The 18,956-nt window shown below is 33.8% G+C and overlaps 1 protein-coding gene across 11 annotated transcripts in view; it reads left to right on the top strand.

Annotated features, from left to right (window-relative positions):
- The window catches only part of TANK (TRAF family member associated NFKB activator), a 94,122-nt gene that overhangs the window by 44,070 nt on the left and 31,096 nt on the right, over nt 1-18,956 (top strand). For 6 of the 11 annotated variants that reach the window (XR_012023938.1, XM_072811350.1, XM_072811351.1 and 3 more), the window contains 2 exons: nt 15,014-15,125; nt 16,404-16,522. The exons of 1 other annotated variant lie outside the window; for it this stretch is intronic. Coding sequence is in view for 9 of the 10 variants with exons in the window: in XM_072811350.1 (XP_072667451.1) it covers nt 15,014-15,125; nt 16,404-16,522 (231 nt within the window). In the remaining variant the exon portion in view is untranslated. The remainder of the gene's footprint in view (nt 1-15,013; nt 15,126-16,403; nt 16,523-18,956) is intronic. 4 more of the 11 variants (XM_072811354.1, XM_072811353.1, XM_072811355.1 and 1 more) reach the window with 1 other exon arrangement.

Raw genomic sequence — 18,956 nt, 5'->3', positions numbered from 1 at the left:
TGCACAAAAGGAAAGGAGAAGAGAATCAAAATGGATCACTACAAAAAATCAACTAAACACAGAGGGAAGGCAGCAATGGAAGAAATGAAGAATAAAAAACTATTAAGATATACAGAAAACAAATAACAAAATGGCAAAAGTAAGTACTTCTATTGGTAATTACTTTAAGTGTAAATGAATCAAACTCTAATCAAAAGACATAGGTTAGCAGAATGGATAAAAAACAGAATTACACTACGTGTTGTCTACAAGCCTCACTTTAGATTTAAGCACATGCATAAGTTGAAAATAAAAGAGTGGGAAAAGATTCCATGAAATGGTAACCAAAAGAGAGCAAGGGTGTCTGTTGATAGCCAACAAAACAGACTTTGTATCAAAGATTTTTACAGAGATAAAGGACATTATATAATGAAAAAATTACTAGTTTGCCAAGCAGATATAATAATTATAACATCAAAACTTCAAAATATATGATGCAAACATTGACAATATTAAAAGAAGAAAGACTTCAGTACCCTGGGGCACCTGGGTGGCTCAGTCAGTTGAGCATCCAACTCTTAGTCCCAGCTCAGGTCTTGATCTCATGGATATAAGTTCAAGCCCTGCATTGAGCTCCACGCTGGGAATAGAGCCTACTTTAAAAAAAAAAAAAGACTCCATACTTTCAACATTTTCAGTAAGAGATAGAACAACCAGATTAGATGATCAGTAAGGAAAACGAGGTCTTGAACAACATCGTAGGATCAGTTGGAACTAACATCCCACCCAACAACAGCAGTTCACATTTTTCTCAAGTTCATATGGAACAGTTTCCAGGCTAGCCCATATGTTAGGCCATTAAAAATGACTTAATAATTGTTAAAAGATTGGAATCATACAAAATACCTTTTCTAATTACAATAAAATGAAACTAGAAGTCAACAACAAGGAAAACTAGGAAATTAAAAATATGTAGAAATTAAATAGCACAGTCTTAAACAGCTAGTGGGTCAAAGAAGAAATCACAAGGATAATTGGAAAATGTCTTGAGACAAATGAAAATGAAAACAGCATACCAAAACTTATGGGATGCAGTGAAAACAATGCCAAGAGGGAGATCTTTAACTGTAAATACTTAACCTAAAAAGAAGAAAGATCTCAAATCAGTAACCTAACTTTACACCTTAGGAAACTAGATAAGAGAGCACAAACTAAACCTAAAGCTAGCAGAAAGAAGGAAATGGTAGAGATTAACAAGAGTTTAAAAAGTTCCCAACGAAGAATGCCTAGTACCTAGTGGCTTCATGGTGAATTCTGCCAAATATTCAAAGGGGAATTAACACCAGTTCTTCTTATACTCTTCCAAAAATTGAACAGGGTGGAACATTTCTTAATGTACTCTTATGAGGCCAGCATTACCCTCATACCAAAGCCATACAAAGACATTGCGAGAAAACTGCAGACTAATACTTCTATCGATGCAAAAATCCTCAACAAAATACTAGGAAACCAAATCAACAGCATATTAAAAGGATTATTGAGTGAGGTTTGTTCCTGCAATGCAAAAATGATTCAACGTACAAAATCAGTCAACGTAGTACACCACTTGAACAGAATGAAGATGGGGAAAACCACGCAATCATTTCAATTGATGCAGAAGAAGCAGCTGACAAAATTCAACACCCTTTTAAAACTTTTAAAAACACTCAACAGGGCAGCCCAGGTGGCTCAGCGGTTTAGCGCCACCGTCAGCCCAGATTGTGATCCTGGAGACCTGGGATCGAGTCCCACGTCTGGCTCCCTGCATGGAGCCTGCTTCTCCCTCTGCCTGTGTCTCTCATGAATAAATAAATAAAATCTAAAAAATAAAACACTCAACAAACCAGGAATAGAAGGAAGTATTTCAACATAATAAAGGCCATTTATGAAAACCCCACAACTAACATCATACTTTATAGTGAAAGACTGAAGGTTTTTAAGATCAGGAATAAGACAGGATGCCCACTTTTACCACTTTTAACATACTACTGGAAATCCTACCCAGAGCAATTAGGTAAAAAAAAAAAAAAAAAAAAAAAAAAAACAACCAAAACAGTATCCAAATTGGAAAAGAAGTAAAATGATCCCTGTTTGCAGATAACTTAATTTTATATATAGAAAACCCTAAGGATTCCTCCAAGAAACACTGTTAGAACTAATAAATTCAGCAAAATTGTAGGATACAAAATCAACATAAAAATTAGTAGCATTTCTGTACATTAACATTAAACAATCTGAAAAGGAAATTAAAATTCCATTTGCAATATCATCAAAATAAATAATGTACTAAGAAATGAACTTACCCAAGTAGGTGACAGATGTATATACTGAAAATTACAAAACATGGCTGAAAAAAATAAAGAAGACATCAACATATGGTAGAAAATTCCATGTTCATGGATTGAATTTACATTTCACCATATACAAAAACTAACTTAAACCAGAACCTAAATGCAAGAGCTAATACTATAAAACACTTAGAAGAAATCATAGGGAGAAAGTTGACATTGGATTTGGCAGTGATTTCTTGAATAAGACACCAAAAGATCAGGCAACAAAAAAAATTAGGCAATTTGGACTTCAACAAAATTAAAACTTATCAAGTTTGACATTGGATTTGGCAGTGATTTCTTGAATAAGACACCAAAAGATCAGGCAACAAAAAAATTAAGCAATATGGACTTCAACAAAATTAAAACTTGTTTATCAAAGGATAGTACTAGCAGTAAAAAGGCAACCCAAGGAATGTGAGAAAGTATTTGCAAAGTATACATTTGATAAGGGATTGACATCTAGAATATATAAAGAAACTCTGCAGCTCAACAACAGCAAAAAAAAAACTAAATAAAAAATGGGCAAAGGGTGCAAATAGACATTCTCCAAAAAGTTACACAAATGACCTGTAAGCACATAAAGTGATCCTCAGCATTATTAGCCATTAGGGAAATGCAAATCAAAACCACATGAGATGCAAGTTCATACCCATTGCATTGGCAAAGATATGGAGAAGTTAGAATTCTTGTACATTGCTGATGGGAATGTAAAATGGTATAGCCACTGTGGGAAACGTATGGTATTTCCTCAAAAAAATAAACAGTATTATCATATGACTCAGCACTTCCACTTCTATGTATATACCCCAATAATTGAAAGCAGGGACTTGAAGAAATCTTTGTATATCCATGTTTATAGCAGCCTTATTTATAATAGAAGACAAAAGCAACCAGATGTCCATGGATGGATAAATAGTTAAACAAAATGCAGTATATACATACAGTGGAATTTAAATTCTGACACATAAAAAATAAATAAATTCTGACACAGTACAGCACAGATGAGCCTTGAAGATATTGTACTAAGTGAAATAAGCCAGTCACAAAAAGACACGTATGATTCTACTTATATGAGGTACTTAAGAGTAGTCAGATCATAGAGACAAGTAGTAGGGTGGTTCCTAGAGGCTGAGGAAAGGGAATGGAGAGTTAGTGTTGCAAAAAGAAAAGAATCAGTATAACCTGGATTCTCTTACTAGCTGTGTTTTATTGCTGTTCATCTGTTTATACAAACTCACCAGCCTTTTACCACTTAGTTGTCCATACTCCAAGCCAGTTCTTTTTTTTATCTATTTATTCATGAGAGACGCACAAAGAGAGGCAGAGACATAGGCAGAGGGAGAAGCAGGTTCCTCACCGGGAGCCTAATGCAGGGCTTGATCCCGGGACCACAGGATCACAACCTGAGCTAAAGGCAGGCTCTCAACCACTGAGCCACCCAGGTACCCAAAGCCAGTTCTTCTCTTAGTCTTTATGTAAAAAAGTACAATTTAAGACTCCTCTTTAGGGCACCTGGTAACTCAATCAGTTAAGCATCTGCCTTTGGGTGAGGTCATGATCCTTGGGTCCTGGGATCGAGTACCACGTCGGGCTCCCTGCTTAGTGGGAAGTCCACTTCTCCTTTTCCCTCTACCCCTATCCCCTGCTTGTGCTCGTGGAGGCGCACACGTGCGCTCTCTCTCTCGCTCTCAAATAAATAACATCTTTAAAAAAAAAGACTCCTCTCTAGGAAGTCATTGAGCTACATCCATTTAAGAGCATCCTGTCAAGCAAAGGTATCTAAGTGTATTAGAAATTAATGAGGGGAAAAAGTCAAATAAGGGTAGGTAAGTGATTTTCTTTTTAAGTATTACGGCTGAAATTACAAAAGCAGCGCATGCTTATTGAAAAAATGCAGTAATTCAAGATATACAGAATATAAAGTGATTGTCTTCTCCCTTACTCCACAGGGGTAAGCATTGTTAGTACTTTGAAACATATTCTTCCAGAATATGTGAATCATGCTTTTTGAAAAATAGAATGGTGCTAATCTGAAAAAGGTTAAGATTTTCAAAAATGTCTAACTTTGGGGTGTGGGTGCTGCTGTCAATTAAGCATTGGTCTCTTGGTTTTGGCTTCGGTCATGATCTCAGGGTCATGAGATCACGCCCCACTTCTGGCTCCACACTCAGCCAGGGAATCTGCTTCAGACTTTTCCTCCCCCTCGGTCCCTCCCCTGCTGCGTGTGCACATGCATGCACACATTCTCTCTCTCTCTAATAAATATATTCTTTTAAATGTCTTTATCTTCACCATCATCATCACTAAGATTTATCAAAGTTTATGTTTACCAAGTGCTTTATACAGTCATTTGATTTAATCATTATACAAATCTTGTGAGGAAGTATTTTCTTTTTTCAGATGAGGAAAAGGAAGTATAGAGAGGTGAAATAACTTGCCCACAACCACGTATCTAATAAATACTAAAGCTAATGGAACTGTTAATTTGACACAAAATCTACCTGACAGTAAATATTATGTCTATAACTTTTTAAATCTAAAATCATCAGTAGTCTTTCAGATTCATACATAATAGAGCTACCGCATTCCATTTAATGGCTGACTATAGCTCTTGCACTGCCTCTTCCTTAAAACTTTTTTTTTTTTAACATTCCAGATAGCATCCGATTTTTCTCATTTCTTGTTGAGTCCCTCTTCCTTAATCTGTTTGTGGGTTTATTCTCTACTACCAGGACAGTATTATTAGTTTTTCAAGATTTTCTTCACTTCTTATTTTCTCCTATAATTTCAGATAACTATGACAATGACTACTAAACTTATCCCCCTACTCCATATCTGCCCTCTGCGCTCTATACCCAAATGTATCTCATTGCTACTTGGAAGGTATATTAAACTAGATGCCCAGACCACTGATTTTTTTCTCTGTATCATTTCAAAAGAGTGAGATTTAGAAACTGCTGTGTAGAATTATAATACCTTTATTTATCCTAAATTGCCTTACTTAAATTTCAAAGAGTGATTCCTCATTCTATTAACTAGTGTCCTACTGTTGACCGTCAAGTATATTTATTTAACTCTGGCCCTAAAATAGTTTTAGCATTGTTATACCGAGGTACTCTTGCCACCATGCCATTAAATTGTATTAGAATCTCTCATTTTTAGAACACAACTATATTTAGCTTTTCCTTCCAGTATAGCCTTTATTCTAGACTATACTAAAATGTCACATAACCCCAAATAATGCCGAACCAGTTGCATCCTCTTCTCATTCAGTCCTTAAATTTATTACATCATAAAAAAGAAAAATTAATATTCATTGAATGAATGTATTTTACAAGTATCACATAGTTTATATGTAAATCCTCCTAGCCTGGCAAAGTAGACATAGGTAGCCCATTTTCAAATGAGAAAACTGAGACTCAGAAATAAGTTTTTTTAGCCTAAGTGGCAGAATGTATACTGAAACTAGGGTTACCTGAATCCAGACTTGTTTTACTAACCTGGCTAAATCACAGCCCATTGTAGGTATTCAAACTGTTCTTCCCATTACTATGAATAACCTAATTTGAGCTCCTCTTTTCTTGGATGAATCCTTACTTTTGTGATTTATACATGTCTTATGAAAAGAGGCCGGAGTATAATGCTAGTTACTAATATTTCTTTCATTCATACTACAATTTATGATATGCCAGTTAATAAATGCTAGGGATTCAAAGATAATTAAAACATAGAGCATGCACTTTAAAGGGCTCACAATCTGATGATCGCTTGTTCTGTTTGTTGCCTTGTGTAAGCATGCATATGTACCCATACTAAGAGGCCTTCTGGTTTTTCCAAAGTAGAGGGATGTTTTAAACACAGTAGCCCCTGACATGGACAGCTTTTGGATACACTTACAGAATAAAAGAAGAAACTCTTATATAGAACAGTGGTAGAGTTGGCTTGGTCCTTGAATTAGTCACTGTACAGGATAAACTATTGTTAACAAGAGACCAAGAAGTACTGTGCTTAAATAAGACGTTTATAAATAAATAGAAGTTTATCCTCTCATGCAGCAGTCCAGAGATGCGTAGCCAGGGATAGTAAGGCAGTTCTACCATCCTTAAAATATGGTTTCCCTGTCTGGAATCACAGTGGCTGTTCTACTTGTTAACATTTCCCTGCCAGTGAGAACAGAGAAGCATTGAAGAGCAGACAGCTTTCTTTTAATAAGGCAGTCCAAAATTTGTATAGGTCACTTCTGTTGACCTGCTGTGAACAGAACTTAGACATATGGCTGGTAAATATATCCTCTACTGGATGACCATGTGCCCAGGTAAAAGCCTATATTACTAAAAGAAAAAAACAAAAATGTATGTGGGGGAATAATTAGCAGTCTTTGCCACATCTCTTGACTGACTAGGCTCATGTTGCTGGAGAGTTCCAAATGTCACACAAGCCCATTATGTAGACTTAAATATTTAATCAGTTTTATTGCTTATACCAAGTTGCTTCTTACCCATTTCTGCTACTGTTCTGTAGAAAAAAGCAAATATATTTCATAAAGACTTAGGTATCCTCTATTGTTTCTTTGATCATCTTGCCAAGAGAAGAATCAGTAGTAAAACAGTTGAAACATTTGAAAATTTTAAAGTTGATTGTGATTTAAAATCAGATTACCATATTTATAAATAAGTTTCAGAAAACATCCTACAGCTAATCTGCTTTTCCCAAGATCTTTGCATTATGTAAAAAGAAAATATAAATCTCCTTTGTTGAGACATACATGGAGGGATACCTGGGTGGCTTATTCAGTTAAGCAGCCAGCTGTTGGTTTAGGCTCATCAGGTCATGATCTCAGTGTTCTGAGATCAAGCCCCGTGTCGGGCTCCACACTCAGCATGTAGTATGCTAGAGATTCTCTATCAACCTCTCCCTCTGATCATGCTCTCACTGTCTCTCAAAATAAATAAACTTAAAAAAAAAAAAGATGCGGAATAAAACATATTTGTCTCTTCTTGCCAGTTTTTGGTTAAAGTGGAAAATCAACAATGTCTTGTATAAAAAGGTAGAAATCTCTTAATTGTAAGATAGTTCAGGTGCTTACAAAGAAAATTTCCTTTCTTTGTACTGCTAAGAAAAGTGAAGGATACAGAATATTTAAAGCCAGCTCATTTGCTAAGTAAAGAGCCTTACTGACTAACAAATGAGTCTAAGATGAACTCCTCAAATAAGACTAAATTTGGCCATGCACTTTTTGTCATAAATTACATTTTACATTTTCCTGACAAATGTTAAGCCATTAAAGATTGTATTGTCAGACTGCTTTATCCTAGAGTTAGTCTTGACCCATCTGAAATGTTAAAATGTCAAGTTTATGTTACCTCTAAAAGCTTTAGAATATGTTTTCTAGGTGTGTATGAAGGCATAAAATACCTTTATTATAGGTATTACTATATTTTAAAATGCCTTTATTTTGACTTAAAATGGGAAGGGCTTTGTTTTTTTAATATTCTTTTTTTCCTTTGTTCCCCAAAATCTCTGTGTAGGTGTCCATGGAAATGGAGCAGTTGATGCTTGTATTTTTATACAGAAGCTACTAGTATTAGAATAAAGGTGGTTCTGGCCATTTCTGATGGAAGTTTTATTTTTTCTATTGTACATTGTCAGTACATTGCCATAGACTTATTTTCTACCTATCAAAATTTAAAATATTTGCATCCTTTGTTCCAGGTTTTTATTTCCAGAAATATGTCCTATCAAAATTTTTAGACAGGTATGCTAAGATACAAGTTCAAGAAGATCTGTTAATAATTGGGAATGTTTAAATTATGTTCATTCAAAGATATTGTGAGCACCTACTCAGTACATTGTATCAAGTGCTGAGTCCACAATTATAAGCATGTATGTCCCTGCTTCATGGAATGGTGGCACATCTAGTAAAGCAGAGACTAAACAAGTAATCTCATAAATGTAAATTTTCAAACTCTGATAAGTATTAGGAAGAAAAGTAAACTGCTGTTAGAACATCTGTTAGGGACTTGACCTAAGCTAGGAGATAAAGAAGATAGTCTTTATGAAGTGATTTTTGAAAGGGCAGGATTGGTGCTTTCCAGGTATAAGGACTTTTGTTATAAAGACTTACTGATATCAGAGAATTGAAAGTTTAAGGAAAATACGACAATGAGAAGAATCAGGGGCAAGACTGTGTAGGATCTTTAGAGGCTATATGGAGGATTTTGGGTTCTGTATTTTGAAAACAGTAGGAAACCCTATAAGGTATTTATGGGGGAAGAGTGGGAGGACCGAATGGGTATTGTGATTACATATGCATTCTGCAAAACATAATGGCTTCAGTTTAAATGATGGATTGGCTGATACATTTAGGGAGAGCAATGAAGCTACTGCAGTAGTTTATTAAGGCTGTGATGGCTTGAATGGTGGTGGCTTACACTGGGGATAAGAAAGTGAATAAATTTGAAAGAAATTCAAGATTAAAATTGACACTTGGTAACAGATTGACTGTAGAACAAGTAGATGTCAATGGTTGTTAATAGCCTTCTAGATAATAGGTAGTGGATATCTGTATAGATAGATAGTGGTACCATGTACAGAGAAGGAGTGCAAAGGACCTGATTGTGCAGGGAACTGGGGTGGGAAGGAGTAGGGAGAAAGGGAAATTGGAGGGAAGAGATCATCAATTTTGAATATGTAATTTGAGAGTCTGGTATATAACCTCCACTTCGGATGAGATTGTTCAAGGGGAGAATATATGGAAAAAAGAGGATCGAAAAAAGAAAAAAAAAAAAGAGGATCTTGGTAGAATTGGATATACTTAGGTGATGTGCCATAGTGGTTAGAGACCTGGGCTTCAGTGGTTAGTCAAACTTGGATTCGAATCCCAGCCTCACTGCTTCCTGAAAAACTTTGGGCGGGTTAGTTTGTACGGCTTTGTGCCTCAGTTTTCTCGCCTGTAAAATGTGGGAAATAATCTATGTAGAAGACTAAAGAACTAAAATGAAATAAAATAGAGCTCTCTGATTTTGGTGCATAGTAAGTATTCAGTGAAATGATCATATGATGATTGTATTGTTTTTTTTAGTTGCAGAACAGTTCACGGTTTTTAAAAAAGTAAGATACGTATATACATGTGCAGAAGTTCTGCAAGAGTGCATACCAAAGTGTCAGTAGTTAACTCTGAGGAGGAATGGAAGTCACAGTAAAAGGAAAAGACTTTTTACCTTGTACATATGTGGGGTTTTGTTGTGGTAGTGATTTTGTTGTTTTTTTGCATTTTCTCAACAATGTGCTGCTTTTGTAATTTTTAACAGCCATTAATTGTTCCTTAATTATTTTTTACTATTTTTTCTCTTTATAAACCTTGAACAACCAGAGTTTTTAGTTTTTTTGCTTGACAGAATGCTTTTGATTCAATGGAGGTACCACAGTGCTTTCTCAAAAAGAAACTTCTGAGTCCTGGGTTACAATGAACTAGAAGAAAGACTGAGAAAACTGATTTAGAGCATTGGGAATTTGTGTGGTAAGTCTGGTGACATATCGTCCATGTTCAGCGGTAATTAGGGCTTTAGTTAATGGATGCATACACTACATGTTATCGTAACAGATATTATATATCTTGCTCATTATTAAAGGAAAGGAACTAACGTTTGCAAAGAGCTTATTATGTACTAGATAATTTATACATGCCATTTCCTTCAGCCCTTCAGGCAAATATCATTTTCATTTCAGAAAGAAAAAAAAACAAAGCTCAGAGGCTAAGTAAGTTAATCAGAACAAAAACACAAGATCATAAAATAAAAATGTCATCCCTTACCATTTAGTATGCTGAGAAATTGGTACCATTTGGCATGCTGACAAATTGGTGGTAGCACTGTAACTAAATAGTAGATAATTAAATTGATAATCTGATCTGTCACATTGCAGGTCTAGGTAAATCTTGATGGGGCCAGGACAAGAGGAGGGCAGGGTTTGTAACCTAGTTACAAGAAAACATAGCAGAGAATTGTTGAAGAATAAGCTATATAAACCAGGCTCTCTGAGTTGCTAATCCTATACAATCTCTTTTTTTAACTTAAAATTGAAGTTGATATTTAGTTTACCCAGAGTTTCAAAATCAGACAGTTTGTGATCAAAGTGTTGTGTATTGGGACAGTTATTTAATTGTCTTACTTCATGAAATGCTTCCTTATTGAGAGCATTTGTAGTAGCCTTCTATAAAGCTTTTGTTCTCTTTGTTAATCTTAGAACAGTCTGAAAGGTTTTTAAATTGAGATTCTTTTTTTAACCCATTCAATTTATTAAATTCCTATTGTCTTTATACCTGGAGGGAAAAAATGGTATCTTTCAGAATATTGGATTAGTTCTTGAGGATGAAAAGGGATAATGTTTGAACCTTTTCCAAGTACCATCCATGACAAAGGGCACTTGAACTTTTGTTCACCCATCTAGGAAATAAGTACTTTGGAAAATATGAAAAATGACAGTTTTCAGTGTCAGCAGTAGGAAAAAAATTTCAATTTATAGAACTCTTTTAATATTTATGAAACCCATGAAAACTTGAGCAGCTGTATATCCAAAATTATAGAGAATATGCTGCCTTAGTTTTGAAGATGAATTGAAATTTTCCCTGGGTAAAGGGACAGTTCTAAAGATAAGCTTTCTGCTTTGTTTATGATCAGAGAAGGGCATGTATGGACAACCATTTTCAATAAATTTAAAATGTGTACTATATTGATCAGCATTGTTTTAAGTTTTGCTTTTGAACACTAAGAAAGAGTACAGAGTACATTATGGCACATGGGCACATGTACCTAAGTACCTGCTTACCTCTTTAGATGCTGATAGACCACTTGTTTTGCTAGTCTTTGGAATTGGAAGGAGTGTCAAATACACAGAAGCCAGAGTCATCTTGGCCAGATGGTGTTTGATACAGATGGATGGTTAGTTGTCATGCAGATCTCCTAGTTGGTAACTTGTTGCTGCCATCTGACTCAAAGAATCATTCACACACACTGGCTGTCAAAAGCATCTTCTCTTCTGTCTGTTTTAGCTGTCATGTCTGTGCTCTGTACAGAAGTGTTGACAAGACATTGCTGTTGTACATTTTCAATGTGGTTGTTAGTGATTTTTCTGTTTTGTGGGGTCTTTGATAGGGCTGGAATGCACTTGGTTTGTAATTGTATTGTTTTTTAAAAAATGCTGTGACAGTACAACAATTATCTGACCTTTTAAAAGGATTTTTCAGATTATAAGTTTATTCATATCTGTTCAGTGAACAAAAGCATTTAATAAAAAGAAAAAAACTTCTTGTTTCAGTTTCCAAATACAGCAAATAAATTGAAATTTACTGGCTATTTCCCAGTTGGATGCGGTATCTTCTTCTGGACTTGCCCTCTCATAGCCTTGTGGTCAAAATCTTTATACTGTTTTCTGATTATGTATTTTCTTTTCTTGAATTAGTACCTTTTTTCTGATGGTATAAGCTTCTCTTTTTAAAAAAAAAAAAAAAAGACAAAAAAATATTCAGATATTGCCTATCTTTTGCACCCATTTTCTCAAACTTAATTTCTTTTTATCTATTCACCTGTTGACCTCTCTCCATTTTTCCTGTTTCCCTTTTAAAATAAAAGCAAAGTCTTTTTTCCATTCTTTCAGGTAACTTCTGAAGTCATGCCTGTTTCTGTGATACTTAGCAACTTAAAGTCTTTTTATTCAGCTAATATAGTGAGCATCTTAAAATGTACCAGCCACTCTATACTTTAGAGATGTCAGAAGAAAATAGCCTCTAGCCTCTGACTATGAAGAGGTCATAGTCTAAAGCAAAATCAGAAATATAGGTAATTAGACTAAAATATTATAGTCGCTTTAATGGGTAATTAGACTAAAATATTATAATTGCTATAATGTAAGTATATGGAAAAAGCAGTAAGAGAACAAGGACTATTACTATTCTTTTTCCCCTGCTATACTTTCAGAATATCAGTTTTTAAGTTATTATAGAGTTTACTGGAGTTTACTGAGTACTTTATTAAGTAGTTTAATAGTTCAAAACTTCAACTTGAAACTTTCCCACCCAATAAATAACATTTTCAGCCTTACTCGTTTTCTATAATATTTTATCTGTAGGTGTTCTAAAGTATGTTTTTAAGCCAGAGACTAAAAGGTGAATATTACCTGGCAAAGACTTCTGAGTTGGTTCCAAAAGAAAATACAAGTCCTTTTTTTTTTTTCCATGAAGGCAGGAAAAAAATATATATAATAGACAGTGGGCTAAGGTTTGAATAACTTGCACACTTATTCTGGGTCTGTCTCTAATTTGCTAGGTTTTTTGTCCTGGTTACTTAATGTCTGGATAGTAGAATATTTTTACCTATCAAAATATAGTAAAAGAATAAGCATTTACTGGTTAGTGTTCATGAAGAGCTTTGAATTCTTTGGAGAAAGTTTAAATAAACAGAAGTAGATAGCAAAAAGAAGTAACATCAGCAAGTTTGCTGATTCCTCAGCCTGGTAGCTCTGTGTAGCTCAGGGAAATTTAAGATGCTACAGAATTTGCTGTAGATATTTAAATCCTACTCACTCTAGGGGTTCAGATATAGATTTTTGTGAGAATAAAATGTCTTGTCCTGAAAGGCATGGCCCTGTTATTTAAATTTTTTTTTTTTTTTTTTTTTTTATTTATGATAGTCACATACAGAGAGAGAGAGAGAGGCAGAGACACAGGCAGAGGGAGAAGCAGGCTCCATGCACCGGGAGCCCGACGTGGGATTCGATCCCGGGTCTCCAGGATCGCGCCCTGGGCCAAAGGCAGGCGCTAAACCGCTGCGCCACCCAGGGATCCCCTGTTATTTAAGATTTAGTTTGGAGACTCATAATTATAGATCATATGGTCCAGATAGATTCACAACATACATTCTTCTATTTGTATTAATAGAATTTAGATTCCTTTTTTTTTTTTTAACCTGGATTCTTTATTTCCTTTTTTTTTTTTTTCCTAACAAGCATGTACTAAATATCTCCTATGTCTAAATTACTTCACAGAGTTCTATGGGAGTATAAGGTTATATAACACTACTCTCAGACAATAATGCAAAGATATAACAAACCACTTGAGTTACTTATCACTCTGTTAATTATTGTTTGAAGTGTATTACATATAAAATTTCCCCCTTTATTTGGGAAAATGTTGTATTTTGCTTTAATGTCCTAAACTAGGGGCACCTGGTGGCTCAGTCAGTTAAGCATCTGCCTTCAGCTCAGATCATGATCCTGTAGTCCCAGGATCAAGCCCCATGTTGGGCCCTCCACTCACAGGGAGTCTGCTTCTCCCTCTCCCTCTGCTCCTCCTCCCACCCCTCCATTATGTTCATTCTCTCTCTCTCTTTCTCAAATAAATTAAATATATACTTTTTAATTTCCTAAGCTAATTTATTTTGGGAATCTAGGAATAGCTGTGTAACTTACAAAGTACTTTAAGCTTATTGGTCTCTGAAAATAATAATTTCACTAATTTTGAACATTGATAAAAATATAACAAAATAAAAAAATACAACAAAATCAAAAATTTTTAAAGATGTTATTTATTTATTAAAGAGAGTACAAGCAGGGGGAATAGCAGAGGGAGAGGGAAAAGCAGGCTCTCTGCTAAGCAGGGAGCTCGATGTGGGACTCCATTCTGGCCCTGGGATCATGAGCTGAAGGCGACGCTTAACTGATTGAGCCACCCAGGCACCCCTCAAAATCAAATTCTTTAGTATCTACTGAAGACATTCCAAGATTATTAGGATCTTATTTTACATTCAGAGAGTTTACAGTTTAGTCATTTATTGTTGCACCAGTGATAAAAATTGATAAAGAATTCTCTATTATTGGTAATATATATTTAAACTTTAGTAATTGTAATGCAACATTTTCAAATTTGCTTGAAGGTTTGTTAGCATCTCTTATTTTCTAATGCAAACTGCTATCTTCTTTCATTGCTTAATTCTCACAGCCATTGCAATAAAATAGCAAGATGAATGGATTAAAAATATAAGGGAAATTATGATATTAAAGATATCCAGTAAGGATAAACCACATATTCTCCTGACTTCTTAAAACTTAATCTGAAAAAGGAAGTTTCTGATAAATATAATTTTATAATTTGTACTTGCTCATTTGATTTTCTCATAGGGAAAATGCTACTTAGGTTGTGCTACTTCCTTTGTGGTTTTATATGCTAAATACCAATTCAAACTGTTTATTTAAAAGATATGAAATCTTAACATTTTATAAGTTAGGTATTTAAAAAAATAAGTTAGTATATACTTTTATAGAACAATATAACATGCATTTTGTCATTGATGCTTTTTTGTTGTTTTCATTAGGGACTGAATTCTAAATTACAATTTTTATACTAGCTTGAAGGACCAAGAACTATGAACTGAAATTTCACTAATTAAGATGATTTTTTAAATTTTGCAGTGTTTTAAGTGTTTTAAATCAGTGATGTTTATAATGACTATTAATACACTGTTGAAGCCAGTTTTTAGTTCACAAACAGCGTGCTCAATACCTGAGAAATGGCAATAGAGCAACTCACCTCTATATATAATTAATTAATGGACAGTAAATGTATATGCACGTCTGCTAGTAAATACCAGGCTAACTGGTTTTTATGTCAGCAGACTGAAAACTATGAGCAGAGAATACGTGAGCAACAGGAACAGCTGTCACTTCAACAAACTATTATTGACAAGCTAAAATCACAGTTGCTTCTTGTGAATTCCAGTCAAGGTATGTTCATATTAATTTTTTATGTATTACTTGAACCTCTTGGAGAAAAAAAGGTAGAAGTTAAGTTTTTCTTTTTTATTTCTCCATCATTTCTCAATAGTTCTGATTTTTAAATAACTAGTGCAGTTACATATTTTTATTTAAGAAATGAATACTTGCACAGAGTTATGGGGAAATGAACATGCACATATACTATATTGTAGAATTCTAAGTTGATGAAACTTCCTAGAAGACAATTTACCAGTAAATAGCAAAAGCTTTCTTAAATGTCTGTACCTTTTAAATGAAAAATTCAAGCCCTAAAAATATGTCATAAGAAAATATTTATTATAGAACTCAAAGTTATATATGCAAGGAAGCTTATCACAGTAGAAGTTCTTTTTTTTTTTTTTTTTTTAAGATTTTATTTATTCATGAGAGACACAGAGAGAGGCAGAGACACAGGCAGAGGGAGAAGCAGGCTCCACGCAGGAAGCCCGACACGGAACTCCATTCTGGGTCTCCAGGATCACGCCCTGGGCCCAAGGCGGCACTAAACCACTGAGCCATCAGGGCTGCCCCCACAATAAAAGTTGTAATGATGAAAAGTTAGAAGTAAATGTTCAGAGTTAAATTAGTCATTCATATAACAAACAGCTATGTAGCCAAGGAAAAATGATGATTATAGATGTTAACTTACTATCTTGAGACCTATAATACATAGAAAAATGAACAAAGCAGGATAAAAAATGTATATAATTTTATGTGTAAAAAAAAAGATTTTTGTTTGAATTTGTAAGTATAGGAAAAGAAAAACTGTGATAAAAATATAAACCAAAATGTTAACAGTAATAATTCACAGGTCATAAAAGTTGTGGCAGTTTTTATTTATTTGTTTATTTATTTATTTTTGGCATGTCTGCGTTTTCTAATTTTCCTAGAATAAGTATGGAGTAATTATGCAAATAATTATCTTAAACAAGAAATACATACCTGGAAATATGGCTTATTAAAAGTTTAATTGCTATTATTAAGTTATAAAGAACTTCTAGTTTTCTAAGTTCTATATATTTTTTACACCACTGATTTTGGGGAGTGGGGGTTTTGTGTATTTAGTGGGAATGAAAAAAATCTAAAATAGCAAATTTAAATTGTCAAAGTAATTATTATCTAAAGAATTTTCGAAGCTCGCAATTTAAAATATCTTTATAATTGGGGTTTCTGGTTTATTTTTATTTTACCAGGTGGTCCTAAAAACAGGGGCTCTCTACTTATATCCAAGAGGTTTTTGTCTTGCAGATAACAGTTTTGGCTATGTTCCCCTGCTTGAAGACAGTGAAGCAAGGAAGAATAATTTGATTCTTGATCAGCCACATGATAATGTAAAATCAGGAATACCAAGAGAAAAGGAATTAAAGGTAGACTGCACTGCTGGTTTATTCCATAAAGGAAATAAGAAATGAGAAATCAGGTTCCACAGACTTCCTGAATTAGTCAGTATTTTATCAAATTTGGGTGGGCAGGAACAGGGGTGAAGATTCTTTTCAGTCCTACCAATGCTTCTGCAAAAAGCAACATTCAAATGCTGACATATAACACATCTTCCTTGTTTTATTTTCCTGAGGTAGATCCACCATTAGAATTTAAGCAAATTGTATTTATACACAAACAAATGACTTAGATTTTTCTAAATAGAAGCATTATTTCCAAGTAAAATAAATGCTTAGATTTGTTTCATGTTTCCTGATACTCTCTTTTCTATATCACAGGCATTTAACAAACAAATAAAACATTTAACTAGTAGATAGTAAGGCACAGATGATTCTGGATTAGAAAATGACACTCTAGTTTTTTCTTCAATTGCCAGAGCTTAAATTTTTTAAAAATCCACCTAACCAGCTTATGCGAAAGTCTTCATTGAAACAATATAAAAAGGAACATTCTGTATTTGCAAGATGTGTATGAGGATGTTCAAGCTACATTGTTTAGAAACAACTTACACATCCATCAGTAGCAGAATGGCACACCTTTACCATGAGACACTTTAGAAAAATTAAAATTAACTAAATATTTATATATTAGTATGTCTAGATTTCAGAAACAATGTTGAATAAAAAGTAGAAATTACAAAATGATAAAATGGGAATGATTTATTTAAATTTTTTTAAATATAAAATATTATGACATTGTTTATAAAAACAGAAGTATATAGTAAAAGTATAAAAACAGGAATGTTAACAACTTTAGAAAAATGATCACTTCTACAGTTGGGGGAAAAGAGTCTGACTCTGGGTAGTAAAGAGGGCTTCAGTTGTAGCTATAGCTTTTTTTTTTTTTTTTTTAAAGAAAAGAGCTGGGGGATCCCTGGGTGGCTCAGCGGTTTGGTGCCTGCCTTTGGCCCGGGGTGCGATCCTGGAGTCCTGGGATCGAGTCCTGCATCGGGCTTCCTGCATGGAGCCTGCTTCTCCCTCTGCCTGTGTCTCTGCCTCTCTCTATGTCTATCATGAATAAATAAATAAAATCTTAAGAAAAAGAAAAAGAAAAGAGCTGAAGCAAAATGTTAACACTTGTTAAATCAAGGTAGTGTATATATAGGTGCATATAATTCTCCATGTTTTTATGAATCATTGAAATGTTATGCTTAGAAAGGAATTTTTTTAATGACTTAGGTTTTAGGAGGATGACACAGTTTTGAATAATATAAGATCTCCCAATAAATGAGGACTCTTAACATCCACAAGATATCATTAAATCAAGAACGCTATCTTTATTTCTTTCCTTCTAGACAACGTAGGAGATATAAGCTTTGTGTGCCAAGGTTATTCAGTTACCAATAAGCCTCATAACTAAGACTATCTTGTTTTTTTAATATCATATAAAAATTTTAGAATGGGAAGTTCTTTAAAGTATCTCCCATTTCATTTTTTAAAAATCATTTTTGTCTTTTTATTTGGATCATTCAGCTCTCTTCACCCGACTACAATTTCCATTTATCTAAAAATGCTGATAAACACAAGAAACCCTTGCACTGGAATATGTTTAGATTTATTTTGCAAAAGACAGGATTCAGAAACAGTGATTCTGACTTCTGAAATACAATTTTATGATTGGGTCTATTATAGTATAAAATAATTGAATTGCTGTAAATGGTGACTTATAAATTTAGTGCTTAAGTAAACAATATTTACATTTCACTTTACTGTTTCAGAGACTTCTAAATATTATTTACCATTTACCATTAATTTTTATTCAAAAATTCCTATATTCCATTATAATATTTCTTTGAAGGTACTATCTCTAGTTCAAAATACAGAGATTAGTCTTGGTTAGAACAAATGGGATGGTGTAAAAGGCTCCTAGATATGTTAATAATTTATCTTATATTTGGGAATTTGTCATTGTTTATGAACACTTTAGAGTTTATTTTTCAGTCAGTAAGTACTCAACAGGAACCTTCAACAGACTTCTTTTTTAAATTCCATTTGTTTTGTTTTTATAAGATGTCTTTGTCTGTAAAATATATGTCTGGATACCTGGGCTAACATAAATGTAAGTAACAGAAATTATGTTAGAGATGGCTTATTTCCAAAGAATTAGTAATGCTGCATCCATTATAACTTTATTTGTAGGCAGACAATAGAGGGGAAAAATATTGAATATTTGAGAGCCAGCTATATATTGTAAAAAGTTAGGCCACATTTAGAAAAGTGTTGGCCAATTAAGTAATTGAAATTAAAATCTTTTCAATTGGCATATATTTTATTCTATACCTGTTGAGTTATAATTAAATTCAATTTTAGTTAATACAAGGAAAATCTTTTCCTAAAGAACTTTGATTTTGGGTATATCAGG

This window comes from Canis lupus, chromosome 34 (genome assembly GCF_048164855.1).
Source record: "Canis lupus baileyi chromosome 34, mCanLup2.hap1, whole genome shotgun sequence".
NCBI lineage: Eukaryota > Metazoa > Chordata > Mammalia > Carnivora > Canidae > Canis > Canis lupus.
Note: the sequence above shows the minus strand (reverse complement) of the source record. Positions and strands in the feature narration are given on the sequence as shown.